The sequence below is a fragment of the Seriola dumerili genome, unplaced genomic scaffold (genome assembly GCF_002260705.1).
Source record: "Seriola dumerili isolate Sdu_G_001 unplaced genomic scaffold, Sdu_1.0 BDQW01009202.1, whole genome shotgun sequence".
Lineage (NCBI taxonomy): Eukaryota > Metazoa > Chordata > Actinopteri > Carangiformes > Carangidae > Seriola > Seriola dumerili.
The window spans coordinates 54,923-74,763 of NW_019183457.1; the positions used below are offsets into that span (position 1 = coordinate 54,923).

The window sequence follows — 19,841 nt, forward strand, 5'->3', positions numbered from 1 at the left end:
CTCCTCTCCTCCTCCTCCTCTCCTCCTCCTCAGCTCTCAGTGTGGATGGAGGGCCTCCAGAAGCAGCTCTCCTCAGATCTCTGTGTTTGTCCCGACACTGTGGAGGCTCTGCAGACTCTCATCAGCCAGCAGCAACAGCAGCAGGCCAACACACAGGTACCTGCTGACCTCTGTCCCCGCCCGTCTTAGCTGACCCCATCATAACAACCTAACATCCAAGTGACCTCTGACCCTGCACCTCTAACCCCCACACTAACCCTAACTCTAACCCTGACCCACAGGAGGCTGCGATGAGTGTCATCCGGGAAGGAGAAGACCTCATCCTGCAACTCAGGTACACACGGAGAGCGTGGGTGTGTTTGATTCACACCTCACCACTGCACGGACAGCCTGATTATAACTTGTGTGGGTGCATTTGTTTCATCTGCCAGGACAGCACAAAGGCCTGTTTTGAATCGGCGTGTGTCATTATGATGCGTGTTTGCTTTAGATTGGCAAAACTTGGGTGGGTGCGTTCGTTTTATATCTCAAGGCAGCTCTGTGGCCCATGTGATGTTGGTGTATGAATTCTGTGTGGGCGCGTTTGTTTTCTAGATTATGTAGAAAGTGTGGGTGCGTTTGTTTTCATGTTTATGTTGAATGTGTGGGTGTGTTTGATTTCTAGTTTTGTGTTGCCTTTACAGGTGTTTGTTTTCTATTTTAAAGTCAGACACAGTAAAAGCTTTTATGGATCCGTGCTGGTTTAGAGTGCATTTTCTATTTTGGGTGCGCTTGTTTTTTCGTTTGTGTAGAATGTGTGAATGAGATACTTGTTTGTGTGCATTACTGTTTTTTTAGCTTGTAAAGACTTTATTAATGTGCTGTTTTTCCAAGTGTGTAAAGCCTGTATGGGTGTGTTTGTTTTCTGATTTGTATAACCTGTGTGGGTACGTTTGTTGTGTAGGTGTTTGGCCTGAGTGGAGTTAGTTTCTGTAATAGTTGTGAGTGCATGTGTTTTCAGGTTTATAAAGCGTGTAGGTGCATTTGTTTCTAGCTTTGTAAAGCCTACGTGGGTGCGTTTGTTTCACTGCTCATGGCAGCTCAGAGGCCTGTGGAGGAGTTGGGAGTTTGTAATGATAGTGGGTGCTGTTGTTTTTAGGTTTGCATAGCCTTCGTGGGGGGTTTATGTAGTTTGTATAATTTGTGTGGATGCATTTGTTTTATGGTGTTCAGCCCTTTTTTTTTAGGATAATATAGTCTGTGTGGGTGGGTACATTTTACTTTTGTAACTTTTACATCCTTTTGGGTTGGTTTGTTTTCAGGTTTGTATAACGTGTGGGTGCGTTTGTTTCAGGCCCCAGGGCAGCTCGGTGGCCCATGTGGAGTCGGTGCTGCAGCAGCTGGAGGAGTCTCATGTTCAGCTGGAGGAACTTTTCCACCAGAGGAAGATCCGCCTGGATGTTTACCTGCAGCTCCGCATACTGCAGCAGTGCACGCTGGAGGTACACTGCTTTTTAATTACGAATGTTAACAAAATAATTTCCTCATCTGTGTTGCATTAGCTGGATCAAGGTTAAACTCCCTCTGTGTGTGTTTTGTAGGTCACGGGGGAAATGGACGCCTGGAAGCAGGACCTCCAGAAACAGTCCCAGGACTTCTCCACCGAGAAGCTAGCATCACCGCGGCTAGCTGACGTAAACCAGGACAAGCTAGCCCAGGATAAGCTAGCACTGGGCCAGTCACGACTAGTGGAGGCTAGCCCTGAGGCGCTAACGCTAGCACAGCAACGCATCCACAGGTAAATAAGCTGATGACATCGTCCTAACTCAGCATTAAAACGAATCATCAATATAAGATCGTGGCAGGTGTTGATTGATTGACTGATTATTTGATCTGCAGGCACATGGAGCGAAGGCTGGCTATGAACAACATGATCTATGAGGTCATACAGCAAGGTCATGACCTTCAGCAGTACATCAACGAGGTCCAAGCATCAGGTCAGACTCAAACTGTTGCTGTTAGCTTGTACTAACACTGTGTTTAATGCTACCATTACTACGACTGTCATGATTAGTGCTGCCAATCATTACTACGTTGATTACTTTCAATTATGGTCTGAAATGCAATTAACAAGGCTGTCAACAGGGCTGAGGTCACGAGGTGAGAAGAAACATAAAACCGAGTGTCATCTGCATATCGACAAAACTTATTCCATGTTTTTTGAATGACAGAACTTAATGGCAGCTTATAAACACAGAAGAGAATGGCGACCTAGGATTACACCACAAGAAATGAGAAAGTGACCACATGAGTCACTGGAGGGGCTTCAAGGAGTCTTTAAGTGGGTTTCAGAGATCCTTAATTGGATTCTAGTTCTCCATATTGGGTGTTCAGAAGTTCTTGGGTTGTTCTAGTTCTTCCTACAAGGGTTTCAGAGGTTTTTGGATGGTTTCTAATGTGTCCTAAGGCGGTTCCAGAGATCTCTGAGTGGATTTGAATCCTTCCTAAAGAGGTTTTCGATGGTCTTTGAGGAGGTTCCACAGATCTTTGTTAGTGCTCCTGTAGTCTTGAAGGAGATGCCTGAAAAGGAAGCAAAGTGTTTATTGTTTTACTCTCTCAGGGAGCATTGAATGGTCCTTGAGGAGCTTCCAGAGATAGGGGTTTCCAGGAGTCACTGACAGGGACACTGACGGACTTCCAGGAGTGTTTGTGGGTTTCAGTGCTCCTTCAGTGGTTTCTAGTCCATCCTCGAAGGTTTCCAGTTGCTTTTGAGGGGATTTCCATACGTCCTTCACAGTGGTCCAGTGCTCCTTGAGGGGATTCTGGAAGTCCAAAATGGGGCTCAAGGATTTCAAGTTTGTGTGGAGGTAGAGATACCTTAAAGGGTTTATGAGGTCCTTAAAGTGCTTGCCTCCAGTAGTCTGAATGGGTTTTGGGCTTGGAGCGGTATGTGAGGGGGGTGGGGGGATTGGGATCCTTGATGGCACCAACCAACAATAAACAAGCAAAAGGTCAAACAGGCGGAAAGAAAACCAGTTCACACTCTGGAAGAGGACACGATATAAAACCATAATGATTAAATCATATTCACCTCGACTGTTAATAGAACAGAATAGAACAGAAAGCAGTCGGCACATTTCATACCACAGTCTGACCAGTTCAGTAATGCACTGATGATATTAGGGGAAAGGGGGGCAGAGAGGATAATGGGGGGAGGGGGAAAGGGGGATAGGGTTGCCATGGAAACTGCTCTCTGAAGCACACAGCTGGTCCCCATGGAAACCAACGTATTGAATTTGCCATGGAGACACACACACACACACACACACACACACACACACACACACACGAAAATACATGGATACACACATTAATGGAGATGAACACACACATATGTACAGTTGTACTGCTGTACTAGTGAGGACCTAACAGCCAAAATGTGTGTCTGTCTGTGTGTGTGTGTGTGTGTGTGTCTGTGTGTGTGTGTGTGTGTGTTTCAGGTATTGAGCTGTCAGAGGCAGATGGGGGTCTGTCCTCTCAGGTGGAGGAGCTGCAGCGCCTCCTGCAGGACAAACAGAAGGAACTGCAGCAGATTGCAGATCACACACACACACACCTGGAGCAGAACCTGCAGCTGAGACACCTGCAGAGCCAGGTCAAACAGGTAACACACACTCATTCACACACACAGTTTCAGGTGACATCCAGGCACTGCAGGTGAGTGATGATCCCTAACTGTCTGTGTCTCAGGTGCTGGGCTGGATCTCAGAGGGCGAGGTCATGTTGGCGTCCTGCATGTTGAACTCAAGCTGTTTATCTGAGGCAGAGCAACTGCAGAGGGAGCACGAGCGCCTCCAGCAGGCCATAGAGGTTACTGCGCGCGCACACACACACACACACACACACACACACACACACACACACACACTCATATATAGTGCATAGAGGGATCTCTGATAAGTGATGAATCAATAACGCTACCCTCATGCAGAGGGCAGGGCTGTCTGCTGTCCATCCCAGGAGACAGATATACAGGTTACCATGGCAACGGGACACTAATCAGCACAAAAACCTATTTCTTGGACTAATAGAAATGAAGTGGACATACCTGTGTTCACCGCTGCCTGTACAATCTGTCTCTCCAGGCGCTCCTCCATGCTGACTCCCTGCAGAGGACTCATCAGGTGGCGCTGGCTCTGCAGCAGAGAGCAGAGCTGCTGGTCAGGTGAGTTACCTCCAGAGCTAACAGGTCAATCCTCATCCACTGTTTGTCCACCATACCAACAATGTGACCTCTGACCTCTCCCCCTCAGGTCAGGTCACTATGATCCGGACGCAGTGAGGTCTTGCGCCCAGACGGTGGCGCTCCACTGGCAGACGCTGATGCTGAGGATCGAGGACCGACTCAAACTGGTCAACGCCTCTGCTGCCTTCTACAGGACGTCCCAGCAGGTGACACCGACTGTTTATCTCTACCTGTCGTACTGCACTACCTCAAGTCTGTACATCTCCTTACCCGTCTGTCTGCCTCTCCAGGTGTGTGGGGTCCTGGAGAGTCTGGAGCAGGAGTACCGCAGGGAGGAGGACTGGTGTGGCGGAGGAGACAGACAGCCGGAGCAGCTCCTGCCGCTCATCAACAAACACATGGAGCAGAAGGAGGCGTTTCTAAAGGTGAGGAGGGCTGGGAGAGCATCGGAAAGTCTTAAATACTCGATGAGCAAAAATGATCTTAAATAATCTGTTTAAGAGCAACTGACAGACTCTGGTTTCTAAATGGTCTCTAACACACTATAATGTAGTTGTAAGAGAATTGGTTTGTTTGCTTCTCTTATTTAATATTATTTGAGAGTCTAATATTGTTGGATAATGTTTGAAAATGTCTTGAATTTCCTTGGTAGTCCTGAACAGTGCTTATAATAAACTCTAGTGTATTTCATAAATGTCCTTGTGCTAATGTAATATCCCAGGGTCATTAACAGTCTTGTTTCCACGGCAACAGGCCTGCACTCTGGCCAGACGAAACGCAGAGGTTTTCCTCAAGTACATCCATCGCAACAGCGTCACCATGGCGAACATCTCAGGCCACAGCGTCACCGTCTCCGGGGTAACCGAGGTCACCGGGCACTCCAGGGTCCCGGAGCAACAAGTCAAAGGTGAACGAACACACACACAGAAATACACGTTCAAAGAAGTATAGTGGAGCTAAGACAGAGCCCTGAGGAACGCCATGGGTAATTAGTTTATGTATGTGGACAATAAAGGGTTAATTTTACTGATTCAGGTGTGTCTTTGCGTGCACAGGTATCCTCAGCGAGCTGCTCCAGAGAGAAAACAGAGTTCTTCATTTCTGGACGTTGAAGAAGCGTCGACTGGATCAGTGTCAGCAGTACCTGATGTTCCAGAGCCACGCCCAGCAGGTACAACACAGTCCTTGTGCTGGAAAGTGATGGAAGAAGCACAAGGCAGCGTGATGGTAACGTGTTCTTTGATTGCAGGCTATGGATTGGCTGCAGCAGTCAGGTGACCACTACCTGGCCACGCACACATCACCGGGGGCAAATATGGCCGAGACTCAAGAGCTGTTGAACCAACACAGGGAGTTCTGTGTTTCTGCCAAGGTGAGAAAACACAACCACAATAAATCCACTATTACTTCAGTAAATATTATAGAAGGAAATCTGATGGAGGTTATATTTGATAATACAAAGCTACTCAACAGTTCAACATCTAAACTGTTTCACTAATTTCAAAGCAGCCCTTATAACGTAGAAGAAATAAATGATAAAACCATGTAAATATCGGATCATAATGGACGGTCAGAAAATCCTTAAATGAGTAGGATTAAAACCAGGAGACGTATGTTTTGTTGATGACATGACACAGAGCAAAACTTCAGCTGAATTAAATTTAAATACCATTAAATAATTTCTCCCAGCATACACAAGAGAAGGTTCACCTGCTGATCCAGCTGGCTGAGAGCATGCTGGCTAAAGGCCACGCCCACCGCACCGAGCTTCGCCGTTGCGTTTCCACCGTGGATAAACGTTACCGCGACTTCACCGTCAGGATGGGACAGTACCGCCACCTGCTGGAGACGGCGCTGGGAGGATGCTCGCAGGTAGGGAGCGTGCAAATAGCAAAAACAATGCATGTGTATGTGGACTCATCTTGAACGAGTGTGATGTACGGTGTCCCCGTCAGGACAACAAGGACCTGGAGCTGGAGCTGATCCCCAACAGTCTGTCTGACTCCGACCCTGAGGTCAACCTGTCCGACCCCAGCCACCAGGTCAGCGACGAGAAGAGACGCTCCGCCCGCAAGAAAGAGTGAGTGGTATCAGTATCAGTAGTAGTACTAGTATTAGTAGCAGTACTGATGTATTTCCTCTGATAACACCTCTGTCTGTGTGTATTTGCGAGTTCAGGTACATCATGGCTGAGCTGCTTCAAACAGAGAGAGTCTACGTCAGAGATCTGCAGGAGTGTATCGAGGTAAACGTCAAACATCACAGTACTGAAGTACCACGTTCAACAGAGTACAACATGTACTTATACTTCATATACTTTATAATACTGCAGTACGTTCTGTTACATGACGCCACGTGACAACACTTAATGACACTAAACACTAAACTGTAATAGAGAAAACTCACCACAAGATCGAATTAGTAGATGTTCTGGACCTTTCAGACATGAGCTTCCTCAGAAGATGGAGGTTGCCCTTCGTCATCACAATCAGTCAGGATTTTTTGTTCTCACTGGCTTTACAGTTCAGGTTCAAAGTTCAGTAAATAAACCAGAAAGTTCAGACCCCAGACCCTTTTTTTGGAGGTGTGGTCTCCCTGAAGACTGACATGACATAAAACGTTGTAGTACTACATCATACTATACCTTACCTTACATACTATACCATACATACCATCATATCGTACTGGATAGTACTTCCTGATGGTAATACTGTAACCCCCGTGCAGACGTACCTGTGGGAGATGACGAGCGGCTCAGAGGACGTCCCTCCTGGTCTCACCAACAAGGACGACATCGTGTTCGGGAACATCCAGGACATCTACGAGTTCCACAACAGGTACTGTCAATTATACTACAAAATATACTGCAATACATGTACTACAGTAGGAAACATCCACAAGATCACCTGTAAAATATAATACAATATAATACATGTACTGCACATATATACTACATATAACTGGAACTACAATATACACTGTGGTACTACAATATATCCTAAAAATCAGCGATTCCACGGTACGCCCACATATTGTGATATGTACTACAGTACTTCAAAGTATTTGATGTATGTATATCTACTCTAATACTTCTGCTCAGTATTCTGTGTGTTGATGTACTTTGTGTTCTGCAGTATTTTCCTGAAGGAGCTGGAAAACTACGAACAGCTTCCTGAAGACGTCGGACACTGTTTTGTTACCTGGGTAACCGGTTTGGTTTAAGTTAAATCAATTAAAAAAAATAATTACAGATTCAAATAGTGAATAAATATTTTTAATTTTTCTGTTTCAGGCCGATAAGTTTCACATGTATGTGACCTACTGCAGAAATAAACCAGACTCCAGTTTACTGATCCAACAACACGGCGTGGGATTCTTTGAGGTCAGGCTTCCTTAATCTTTTTTTAAACATCTGTGTCACATTTAAATAATAACTAATAATTCAGTTGAGTAAAACCTTATGTGCTTGATAGTGTAATTTAGTACTAATGACAGGAATACATGGCAGTGCTCAATTGGCACATTTCTAGTTTTATCATTCCAGAGCTGCTCAATTTCCATAACAATGCTTTTATTTTGAAGAACCGTTTCATGCTGCACAGTAACAGCGACAGACTTCGACTCACAGATATAAAAACAGTTCTACAAGTCTGAATAAACCTAACTGTGACTACGATTACGATGCTTTTAATGTTATTCAAATGTTGGTTTAAACCCCGACTGCACTCTCTTTCTGTGATGCTTCTTAAAGCCTCAGTTTCTTCTCTGCCCCAGTTAATTTATTTTTATTTTTGTGAATTAAAACTGAGGGCTGGCTTGATGGTTTGCACATGAAGACAGTTTTAGGGTTTGTGACTGGTGCAGAGGACGGATGGAGATAAAACTGAATGGATGTTTAGTTGGTTTACGTTTGGACAGTGACTTCCAGACCCTGAGGCGAGACCGGTTGGGAACCACTGACCTAAAAAGTAATGTAGTCGGAGCACAGCAGGTCAGCTGAACATTCAAAAAGCTAAATTTGTCTTGGTGGGTAGCTGTAGAAATCAGTTTGAATCAATGGGGCAAAAGCAACCAGTGATCTAGTGTCAGTCACGGTGTAAAAGTCTGACTGATATCAGCCTCCAGCCCTGTGGTTTGAACTGTCGCTGGGGGAAAAGCTACAGTTTGGCTTGTAATTTGTTATTGAGTTTCTCTCTCTGGTTTTGTGTTCGTGCTCAGGAAGTCCAGAGGAGACACGGTCTAGCCAACTCCATCTCCTCAGCTCTCATCAAACCGGTTCAGAGGATCACCAAATACCAGCTGCTGCTCAAGGTAATGCAAGTCGTTTTACACATTTTCAGTTTTCAGCCACTTTGAAAAACACATGAGAGCGAAGTTTGTCCCAGTGCCGGAGCGCAGAGCAGCACTGGTTTGAATGGATGTTAAATCCAGAGGAAACAAAGCGTTTCTTCCTTCTGGCTGTTTGGAAAACACAACACCTCAGAGGGTTTCACTGAAGCTGAGCGCAGCTTTAACTCCAAAACGCTTTATATGGAGCCCAGAGGATACAGTCTGTGTGCCCAGGACAATAAATGAAAAAGATTTTATGTCAGTTTGAAAACTTTGTTGTAACCTGAGCTCGGCAGCAGCGGCAGCCTGAAGGTGTCATACATGTAGCCCCTTCAGACCAGGTGTGTCTTTTATGTTGTCTCCTATTTTATCTGTTCAAAGTAAAGATTAAAGCCGTTTCTCAAACTTCTTAAAGGATCAAAGTCTGATGTTTCATGTGTCGTAATATTTGTTACCTATACACGATGGAAAATACTTCAATATTTAATACTTAGACACAAAGAAACGGAGCTGTATTAACTATAGGTTTGTACTTTTGGGTAAAATGCAGATAGAAAATGGTGGACAAAAGAGATTATTAGAAATTAGTCAGTGCAGTATTTACTCTGGGTCTTTCAATCTTCAACATGAAAATTTATATTCTAATTATATTCTTATAGGTAGCAAATAATTACTCAATGATTTATTGTGAGTGTATGTCACATTTACAGTAGTATACCTGTGTCTCTGCTGTGTGTGTGTGTGTGTGTGTGTGTGTGTGTGTGTGTGTGTGTTTGTAGGAGTTGTTGGCTTGCTGTGAAGAGGGCAAAGGTGAGATTAAAGAAGGCCTGGATGTGATGCTGAGCGTCCCAAAGAGAGCGAATGATGCTATGCACGTTAGCATGTTGGAAGGTAACACTTATTCATTGTTTAATTTATTTCAATTATATAATTTTTTTTAGATAAGATTAAAAGAAAATGCCACAATTAGACTGGTTGGCCTTACGTGCTCATGTGCCTGTTGATGCTTCACATTAAAAGCCTTTTCTTAAAGACTTACATTCGTTAAACTCCCAGTGGCTGGAGGGCTTTTACTGTGAAAGAGGAGGAGGCCTTTTACTCTGAAGCAGTTTAAGGGCTTTTACTGTGAAATAGTTTTGTGTCACTGTGAAGGAGGATTTTTATTGTGAAGCAGCTGTTGGTGTTTTACTAAAAGACTGGGGGCTTTTATTGTGAAGGCGCTGTAGTTTTGCTGTTGAGTTCCTGAGAAGCTTAAAATGTGACATTGAACCTGTACTTGCTGTGGTGTCCCCGTCAGGTCTGGAGGAGGGTCTGGAGGTCCAGGGCGAGCTCCTCCTCCAGGACTCCTTCCTGGTTTGGGAGCCAAAGTCTCTGATCAGGAAGGGACGGGACAGACACCTCTTCCTGTTCGAGCTGTCACTCATCTTCAGCAAGGAGATCAAAGACTCGTCCGGACGAACCAAATACCTCTACAAGAGCAGACTGAGGGTAACACACATTATGTTAATTGATCAACATTAATATCAAACAGTTTTTATGGGTTTATGGGGACACTGTGCTGTAGTGAGACGTGGTGTTTTGTGGTTGTGGTCTTCCTCTCTCTGTCTCACTCGTCTTCCTGTCACTCTCAGACCTCAGAGCTCGGCGTGACAGAGCACATCGAGGGGGATCCCTGTAAGTTTGCTCTGTGGGTCGGACGAACGCCGACGTCCGACAACAAGACGGTGCTGAAGGTACGTTCTCCTGCTGACTCCCCTCTGATGAACTTCAGTAATGATGCAGATGTTCAAACCTCTGTCTTTACGGTTTACCTGTATCCATGTCGTTCTCTCTCTCCACAGGCCTCGTCGTTGGAGCTGAAGCAGGAGTGGGTCCGCAGTATTCGTCAGGTGATCCAGGAGAGGCGGGGTCACCTGCGGGGAGCACTGAGGGAGCCCATCCCCCTCCCCAAGACACCCAACCCCACCCTGGGTCGACAGCGCAGCATCACCCGCAGGTCAGCACACACACACACACACACACACACACACACACACACACACACACACACACACACACACACACACAGTTAACACAGCCATGTCAGATGCCTCTCACCATGTGACCCGTCAGCTCTTCTAAGTTAAACTGTCCTTTGACCGTGTTAATGTTCTGACACAAGTACTTTCTGTCCTTAAAAAACACATTACACCAAACTCCATTCAGGAAACACTCATCATCACCGAACACTGACACCTCACACAACCAGCCTGATCAATTACTGATCAATTACTGATCAATTACTGTCTGTTTTTATGGTAAATCAGCTGCTCATCACTTTATTTAACCCTCTGAGGTTGACAGATGTTTCTATTAATATCTTTGTGATAACACAGAGTAGAAATACGGTTTAAATGTTGTTGGAATCTGTCGACTCTCTACTGTCCCTTACATATTATTTCATCATCATCAAGCAGAATCACTGACAACAACTACGACTCAGGGATATTACACAATTTCCTTATAGGCATTTATTATCCATTGATCTACTATTTTACTCATATATTGCACTATTTCTATGAACCTTTAGACTTTGGTAAAACACATTTCAAGCACCAAAACAATTCATCCAAATCAGTAAAGGTTTGTTTTCACAAAATATTTGAAGAATTTCAAAAACTTTGCACAGTGAAGGCCCCGAGAGCAAACTGGGTTTCTGATATTTAAAAGTTTGTGAATAAAAATGTATTTTAAATATTTTTTTGTTGTTATTAAAATAATATTTAAGTTTTGTTGTTGGTATAACCACAGAGGGGCGCCAAAGTTACAAAAGGGGTGGTGTAAGTGGACAATTATTACTCTATGTGGACGATTGAACATTCCAGGTATATCTGATGGTTGAACACGTGATCTCAAAAACATGTTGATTAATCTGCTATTTAAAAAAAATAAATACAAAGATTAGATTTTTAAGGAAGAATGTTGAAACTCTTTGGTTCTCGCCTCTGACGTGAAAGTTTTCTAGTTCTTTAAGTGTTTTTTATAAGTATATGAATATTTTTGAGTTTTGAACTGTTGATTTGATAAAATCATTTAAAGATGTAATTTTCACTATTTCCTATTAAATGGACCGTGAAAATGCAATCGTTAGTTGCAGCCTTAGTGCGCTGCAGGATTAAGATTAAGAGGCCGAGAAACAGGAGTAGAGTAGAAGTACGCGGGGTGTGTACAAACAGACTTTCTTTACCCAACACATTAAAAACATGTTTCTCTTCCTTTGTGAAAATGTCAGGGAGACCAGCGAGGATGCAGACAGTCTGGGTGATGCCAGCAGTCAACCCGACACCGTCTCCATCGCCTCCAGAACATCGCAAAACACCGCAGACAGCGACAAGGTAACACACACACACACACACACACACACACACACACACACACACACACACACACACACACACTCATACATATGCTGTGTATTCAGAGGGGTGTGTTGAGCAGTCTTATGACCTCACCACTGCTGCAGCTGGCTGGGTGTGTATGTGTGTGTGTGTGTGTGTGTGTGTGTGTGTGTGTGTGTGTGTGTGTGTGTGTGTGTGTGAGAGGGAGTTTCCTCTGTTCGTCATCAAACTCTGTTTAGAAACTTTCGCTTCTTTTCTGCTCTTCGGACGAGGTATGTTTGATTTATTTTACCTGCTCTTAGTTTTGCTGAGGGTGGGTGGGGTGAGTGGTTGGATGCTGTGACCTCTGACCTTTGACACTCAGACTACACTAGCTGTGGGCTGTTGGTAATGTTTAGCACTAACTCTAGCACCGCACCAGCTGACCTGCATGAAGACGGTCTTCAGATTCTTAAAGAAGGACAGAGTGTAGAGTCACTGGTGCATTTGTTTTGTTTAAACTGGTTTGAAAGGTGTCGATTCAACAACTGGACTGAGGCGGTCTCAGTCTGTTTCCAAGTGAACTCTGTGTGATGTACAACTGAATCAATTAATCAATCACACACAGAGACAATTGGCAGATATCTTGAGAGTTGGTTATTTGTTTCAGTCATTTTCAGGCAGAAATAATGAAACATTCTCTGGTTTCAGCTTCTTAAACGAGAAGATTTGCTGCTTTTCTTTGTTACATTTCATGGTTAACTTTAGACGAACAAAACAAAACGTACGGAGGTCACCTCGGGCTCTGGGAAGTTGTGAGGGGCCATTTTCAGCATTTTAACAATTGACTTATCGATCAATTAAAGTAATTGTGATTTGCAGTCCTACTGTGATCGTTTTGATAAATTCATGGGATTAATTCCTATTAAATCCATCTGCCGATCTTATATATCTGTATTCACGATCACTTGGTAACCATGGTAACACACATGTGATTGCAGAGGCAAAAGGAAGTGATTTTTAACTATTCCCCTGTATTGTTACAGGACATAAATACGATAATATTTACAGTCTTGATTAATAATCCTCGTTATCATCTATTTGCTGACGAGCTCTTTGTTATTTTGATTTTCCTGTGTGTCGCTCTGATAATGAAGGATGACATCACATGAACCTGTCCAATCAGTGAGTGACCCGTCAGTCCATATGACCCGATGTTTTACTTCGTAGGACGTGGAGACAGAACAGAGCGGAGCTAAAAAGCAGGACCACATGAACTGAACCACAGCTGTTTGTCACGTTAATGGATGATAAAAAATATCGTTAGTTGCCTAAATTAAGTGTGTAACATATTATAATACTGTAGACCAGTTTGAATTCTACAGGATTTCTTCACAACTGAAACAGTATAATGAACAATATATACACAATAAGTACTTTAGGCCTGTGAGTGTTATATTTGTATTATTCTTACTGATGCATTAACATGTAAGTGTTATTTTAATGTTGCAGCAGTTTGAAGTAAAGCTAATTTACTGTAGCTTCATATTTAACACACTAAAGAAGAAATGAAGTAGAAAATATTTAACTTTACTTCTAAATTATACTTGTGTAAATGTACGAAGGTGCTTTCCACCACTGTACACACGTGTGTATGTGTGCTGCGTGTGACGCTGGCTGGGCTGTACGACTGATCACAGCTGTGTTCGATTTGGACGGGGAACACCCCACTACTCCCTATAGACTGTGTGTGTGTGTGTGTGTGTGTGTGTGTGTGTGTGTGTGTGTGTGTTTGTGTGTGTGTGTGTGTGTGTGTGTGTGTGTGTGTCTGTGTGCGCGTGTGTGTGTATTGACTTATAGTTAACTGGAGCACATGGGCTCCAGCTGAGGAAGGATACACACACACACACACACACACACACACACACACACACACACACACACACACACACACACACACACACAGAGTCTTGTTTTCTACTCCTTGTTCAGCCAATCAGGGCTCAGTGGGCCCTGCTGTGATTGGACGGGTACAGAACATCTATTAGGATGATGTATGTCGGTCTCACTGTTTATATTTTGGTCATTCGTCATGTTGAGTTTATTTGTCTCCTCTGAATTCCTGGAAGAAAAAGCCTCCAGTGTTTCCTGCCGTTCTCTGAGGAGAATCACTTCTGAATTAATCTGATCACATATTTAATCAGTGACAGGTTTTAAAGTCCCTGCAGGTTGATTATCTGGTTCATTGATCTTTTTTATGCTTTTTATCTGTAACTTTATGTGTGATTTTTATCAAAGTTTCCCCTTATCCTGTGAAATATCTCAAAATCTGCTAAATATAATTTGGTTCAGATCTCCATGGTAACCAGATGATGAATCCTAACGACTTTGGTGAGCCCTTCACTTTCCCTCTAGCGCCACCATGAGTTATAATAGTTATAATAATGGTTCATTTAAAAAACCAGTAAGGAAGAGATCTCAGTAAATTTCATGGTTTATGATTTACAGTCAATCTGAGAAACAGATATTGATTAGATATAAAGTTCATTAGTTGGTTTTTCAGTTATTTAGACTGTTGTTTACAGCTTCATATAATTGTTATTTTATTACTTTAACTGAACATTTGCCACAAAGTTTTTATTTTGTGAATATTATTATTAGGTGGAAGAAAGTTAATGTGATGTAAATACTATTAACACAGGTTTGTTATTATTTCCCATGATGCCTCTAATGCTGCAGAATCCTTCAGTAGCATGTTTCATAATATTAAATAACACTGTGCTGTCACATTTGACATTTTCCCTCTTTTTAAAGCACACACCCAGACAGCAGTAGCAGTGGTGAGGTCATGGGACTGAAGGACACACCCCTTTGGAAACTGTGATGCTACTGATGCTAATGATGCTAATGATGCTACTACCACTCCTGAAAAAGCTGCTAGTATCCATATTAATAATGTTTATCACTATGCAACAGTAACAGTGAGGGGTTAATGGAGGTCGTTGGGCTGATTTTAACACACAGATCATCTTCAGTCTGCTGGAGATAAATAAACTGTCTCACCTGTCTGTCTCATGTGTCTCTGTCTGTCTGTCCAGCTGTCAGGAGGCTGCGAGTTAGTGGTGGTGTTGTTGGATTTCTCCTCTGGGGGACCAGGAGAGCTCAGCGTTCGCTGTGGTCAGACCGTGGAACTGGTGGAGCGCTCAGCCGAAAGACCCGGGTGGTGTCTGGTCAGAACGACAGATCAAACGCCCCAACAGGTAAAAAACAAAACATCAACATCCTCACAGGTAACGAACTAAACGTCCTCACAGGTACATTTTTGCATTTAGCACATCGCTAACAACAGGCGTTGTTTCCCTGCAGGAGGGTTTACTGCCGATGAGCGCCCTCTGTCTGTCACACTCCCACAGTGCAGCCGACATGGAGGGGCTCATCCCGGCATCCACCTCCTCCAGCACCTCGTCTACCTGCACCACCACTTCTTCCTCCTGCAACTCCTCCACCACCACCACCTCCTCCAACGCCTCCAACTCCTCCTCTACCATGTGCGCTGGGAAGGGTGAGTTCATCCCTCTAATGACAGAAAGACACGATGTGCTGTGTTTCAGATTTGGGCCGAAAAACGTGGCCAGACTTTGTACAAAGACACGTGATCGTGGTTTGTTATTTCCCATCATGCACCATGTCAGAACAGAGAACCATTTGTAAATAATAACAGGGCTAAAATTAGCAAACCCAGCCCAGTTCTGGATACCACAGATTGGTAGAAAGCTTTGTTTTCTCTTAAATCACCATCAATAATTCAATTTTAATTTCTGTTTTTGTTTTTGATTTGTTTGTTGATTTGGAGCAGATTACAGTTTAAGGCCTTCCACCACCTGTCACTGCTGCAGCACGTCCCGTTTGCCCCATGTCACTTCCTGTTTAAACAGAGGGAACTTTAAACATCCTCAGCCCTCACTGTGATGTCTGTGTGACCCACATCCTGTCGATCTCTCCAACTGTGGCCCCTAAATATTTAAAACCATGTTTATAAAGCTGTAAACGTGCTCGAGTCCCCCCATGAGCTTGTTGTGCAGCTCAGCATGAAAAATTAAACCTGTTTTGTTTGTTTGTCGGGATCTGCTGTTTCACATTGTTCGTTTTACAGAGACAGTCTGGAAATCCATATTTTTCTCTACGTTTTTAATTTCTATCCAACTGGCTGAATAAAAACCTCTTAATGCTGCAGCTCTAGAACAGATCTTTGATTTTTAATCACTCAAAATATGATAATAATATATGATACAATAATATAAATTAACTCACATTTTGTTCTACGGATGTAATTCTGTATTTGTTTTGTTTAAATAAATAAGAAAAAGCATCCAAACACATTCAGGTGGAGGCACTAATGCACTACAGACACCATTTGTGTCTGTAAATTAAAAGACCAGAAACAGATTTTAGTGTTTCTTGTTTCATTGTTGACAGAAGTCGAAAAGTAAACAGTTCAAATTTAAGAGAGTGAGAGTGAATGTGGCCTCAGTCTGATAAACTAACTTTGTTCCAGTCTTAATCTGTAATCTGGTTTGGCAAGACACACACACACACACACACACACACACACACACACACACACACACACACACACACACACACGCACACAAACACACAAACACACACACACACATACAAACACACACAAACACACCAGGAGTCAGACACAGTTTCAGGGTTAAACATTGACCTGAGGGAGTTTCAGACTCAACAGGAATCTGCAGTTTAACATCCTGATTGTATGTTGATGGATGGTGTGTGTGTGTGTGTGTGTGTGTGTGTGTGTGTGTGTGTGTGTGTGTGTGTGTGTGTGTGTGTGTGTGTGTGTGTGTGTTAATGTGGCTACCTGCTGGGTCGTCTTCCCTGTCAGAAACAATGGGAGCTTTAGTTTAAAAATAAAGTAGTTGTTTTCAGGTCAGTTCTCCTGTTTATTTTGAATATTGTTTTATTTTATATATAATTTTATATATATATTTTGGGCTTTATTTTTATATTATATATTTTTTTTACTTTGACATTATTCTTTGTGTTTTATCATATTTAATTTTATTAACAATTCACTCATTTTGTTTTGTAAAATGTTTTATTTTATTTTTGTAATTTATATTTTTCTATTTCATTTTGGTTTTTATTATTCAGTATTATTATTTATATTTTTTGTCAAGTTTATTTTATTTTAGGTTAGGTTTTCTGATCTAATTTTTTTACTTCACGACATTTTTTAGATTCCACTGATGTAAATTGGTTTCATGTAATTGTTAGTCAGTCTCAATAAGCCACCCCTCTTTCGTGTAACCCCGCCCCTCTTGGTTTAGCCCCGCCCCTGCAAACTTCTGACTGCTGTGTAGTTTCATTCAGCTCTGTGGAGAGAAACACCGACCTGCCTCTCTCGTTGTAGCTTCTTGTTTTTATTTTGACTTTCTGAATGGACTGATGTTGAAGCATGCAGAGGGGCAGAGGTGCATGCTGGGACTGCTCTGCCGTTTGGGGATGGATTGTGGGAGAGGGAGAGGACGATCGAGGTGGGTTTTAATCTGAAAGAGAGACGGAGAGGAGTGTTAGAGAGGATGTTGGTTAATGAGTGACAGAACAAGGTGACTCTCTCTCTCTCTCTGTTTTATTGTCTCTCTACCATTTCTTGAAACACATGAGCCTTGAGGAAGAATGTTGACAATGTGTGTGATTGTGTCGAACAGGACACGCAGGTTTTCTGTATCACACTTAACGATGACACACCACACCCGACACACACAGCGTCATTGTGTTGAGACCGTCCAGTCTGCAGGAGGTCGACCCTCAGTGACCTGAAACAGGGCGACAGGAGGAACCGTCTGCGTGCTGCGTCTCTAATGGTTGACTTACTGACAGCTGAGTCTGTAATCTAGAAACCTCGTATGTGTGACAGTTTCCTCTCGGTCGTGTTTACATGGAACCGTGTTTTCACATGTGAGCAGAACAGAGACTTCAGGCAGGGACAGAGTCGCTGTGACAAACTGAGATACTTGTATTTACTTCAGTACTTTATCCACCTTTATTTAGGCTGCTATAGTTACTATATATTTACCGTATTATTATCATTCATGGTTTGATGTTTTACTGTCCAACACTGAATAAAGCAGTTAATATTTGCTTCAGCTGGCGACAACAATAACATTTTTATTATGTTATTGCATCTATGGCAATAACAATGATCTAATATAATAATAACGCGTACTTTAACCTTTGACGCCTGTTGCTAATACTGATCAGTATTACTGCTGATTAAACTTTAACTGGTAACTTTAAAGTAAAGTCGCCTCTAGAAGTCTAAATAAGTGAGTTTCCACCACTGACTAAAAAACAGACTAAATAACAAAAATCTTACGGCATCGTCACGTATGAATTTAAAATCACTGATCCATGATTACACAGGTACTCAGATCAATACAGGTGCAGGTCTCCTGATTTCTGAAGTGAATGTAAACAGTGTTTGACCCTCTCTCTCTCTCTCTCTCTCCATTGTTTTGTTTTCATCAAAGAGTTAAAATAAAAAACAAGTATGATTCATGAAATATTAATAATTTCCTTTACCTACTTTTATGAGACTATAATCAAGACCTGAGCAGATTACATCATTAACAGAGCTCCAGGAACAAAAGGAAATCTCACTATTAATTCTTTGGTTTTATTTTGAAGGAAAACATAATTAATATCCTTTTTTTTACCTAATCACCTAATTTTTATTCTTTGCTTTTCCTCTTCTTACTATCATTATTATTCTGTTGGTATTTTTTAACTTGTATCACGTCATCTTGTTGATTATTTTGTGATTATTTTTGCTTTAAACATACGCAGCACAAAGCAGCAGCAGCAGAGTAGATCCACATGCACTGAGTGTTAATGTGTCGATGTTAATAAAGCTGTAGGTAAGAATTTAAAAACTGGGGACAGTGAGGTTTCTCTCTGGGGAAGTGAAGGCCTGTAATGATTCTAAATCTTTGCTTTATTGACTTTTCAACTTCAGCCTGCAAATTCTTTTCTGAATTTCCACTCAGATCTTTTTATGTTTAATTTAGAAAATATAAAAAGATGTGGATTAAAGTGTGTGGTCTCCTTGAAGCTCAGGTTAAACTTTCCATTAGGACCATCATTAACTCCATCATGTCTCTCTGTGTCTCCACAGACTCCAGTCTCTACGGCTCTGAAGCTTCGGGGCTTCACACTCAGACGACCAGTGAGACATTAATTATCTCCGAATTTACTCACAACGCTGACGTACAGTGAACTCATCATGACGACGCTGACTCCTCCTCCTTGTTCTCCCTCTCTCAGGTGCCACCTCCCCCACAGTGTATGGGTTAGGCGGAGCTCCAGGGGGCGCCGTCGGCTCTCCGGGGCCCAAGCGCAGCGGCTCTGGAACCGGAAACACCCTGAAGGTAACAGCTGATCTTCACAGTCCTGCAGCCAACAGAGGCAGCGGGATTAGTTATATTTACGTTAAATGTTTTTGTAGTAATAAAGTTAAGTTACTTCATTTGTTATTGTTTTATAATTATGTAATATCTGCAGCGTTGGTTGACGAGTCCTGTTCGGAGGCTGAGTCAAGGTAAAGCTGACGGACAGAAGAAACCGCCAATCAGAACCAGGAGGCGGGACAACAGGCCGGAGCTGACCACACCCCTCACCGGCAATGCTCAGACGGTAAATAAACACACAGGTTGAAGACACACAAAGAAAGTGTGTGTGTGTAATGTAATGTCATCGGTCGTTGTTTCTCTGTTGCTACAGAAGGCGAGGAAGGAGGAGGGCGGGCAGAGTGGAGGGGAGGAGGAGCCAGAGGAAGAAAGCCACACCCCTCTACCACCTCCCATGCAGATCATCAAAGACCCCAACAACCCCGAGGTAACAGG

General features: G+C 42.9%; 1 protein-coding gene across 1 annotated transcript in view; it reads left to right on the plus strand.

Moving 5' to 3' along the window:
* The window catches only part of LOC111240063 (kalirin-like), a 31,447-nt gene that overhangs the window by 7,115 nt on the left and 4,491 nt on the right, over window positions 1-19,841 (plus strand). The window contains 31 exon segments of the mRNA XM_022770044.1: window positions 282-349; window positions 1,334-1,481; window positions 1,581-1,654; window positions 1,754-1,777; window positions 1,879-1,976; window positions 3,480-3,643; window positions 3,730-3,849; window positions 4,125-4,204; window positions 4,293-4,431; window positions 4,516-4,650; window positions 4,979-5,132; window positions 5,281-5,396; window positions 5,475-5,597; window positions 5,915-6,097; window positions 6,181-6,305; window positions 6,404-6,470; window positions 6,953-7,062; window positions 7,360-7,429; window positions 7,518-7,607; window positions 8,444-8,536; window positions 9,334-9,445; window positions 9,852-10,042; window positions 10,186-10,287; window positions 10,396-10,550; window positions 11,826-11,928; window positions 15,009-15,170; window positions 15,277-15,472; window positions 19,115-19,165; window positions 19,264-19,367; window positions 19,501-19,632; window positions 19,720-19,833. Coding sequence (XP_022625765.1) covers window positions 282-349; window positions 1,334-1,481; window positions 1,581-1,654; window positions 1,754-1,777; window positions 1,879-1,976; window positions 3,480-3,643; window positions 3,730-3,849; window positions 4,125-4,204; window positions 4,293-4,431; window positions 4,516-4,650; window positions 4,979-5,132; window positions 5,281-5,396; window positions 5,475-5,597; window positions 5,915-6,097; window positions 6,181-6,305; window positions 6,404-6,470; window positions 6,953-7,062; window positions 7,360-7,429; window positions 7,518-7,607; window positions 8,444-8,536; window positions 9,334-9,445; window positions 9,852-10,042; window positions 10,186-10,287; window positions 10,396-10,550; window positions 11,826-11,928; window positions 15,009-15,170; window positions 15,277-15,472; window positions 19,115-19,165; window positions 19,264-19,367; window positions 19,501-19,632; window positions 19,720-19,833 — 3,603 coding nt within the window.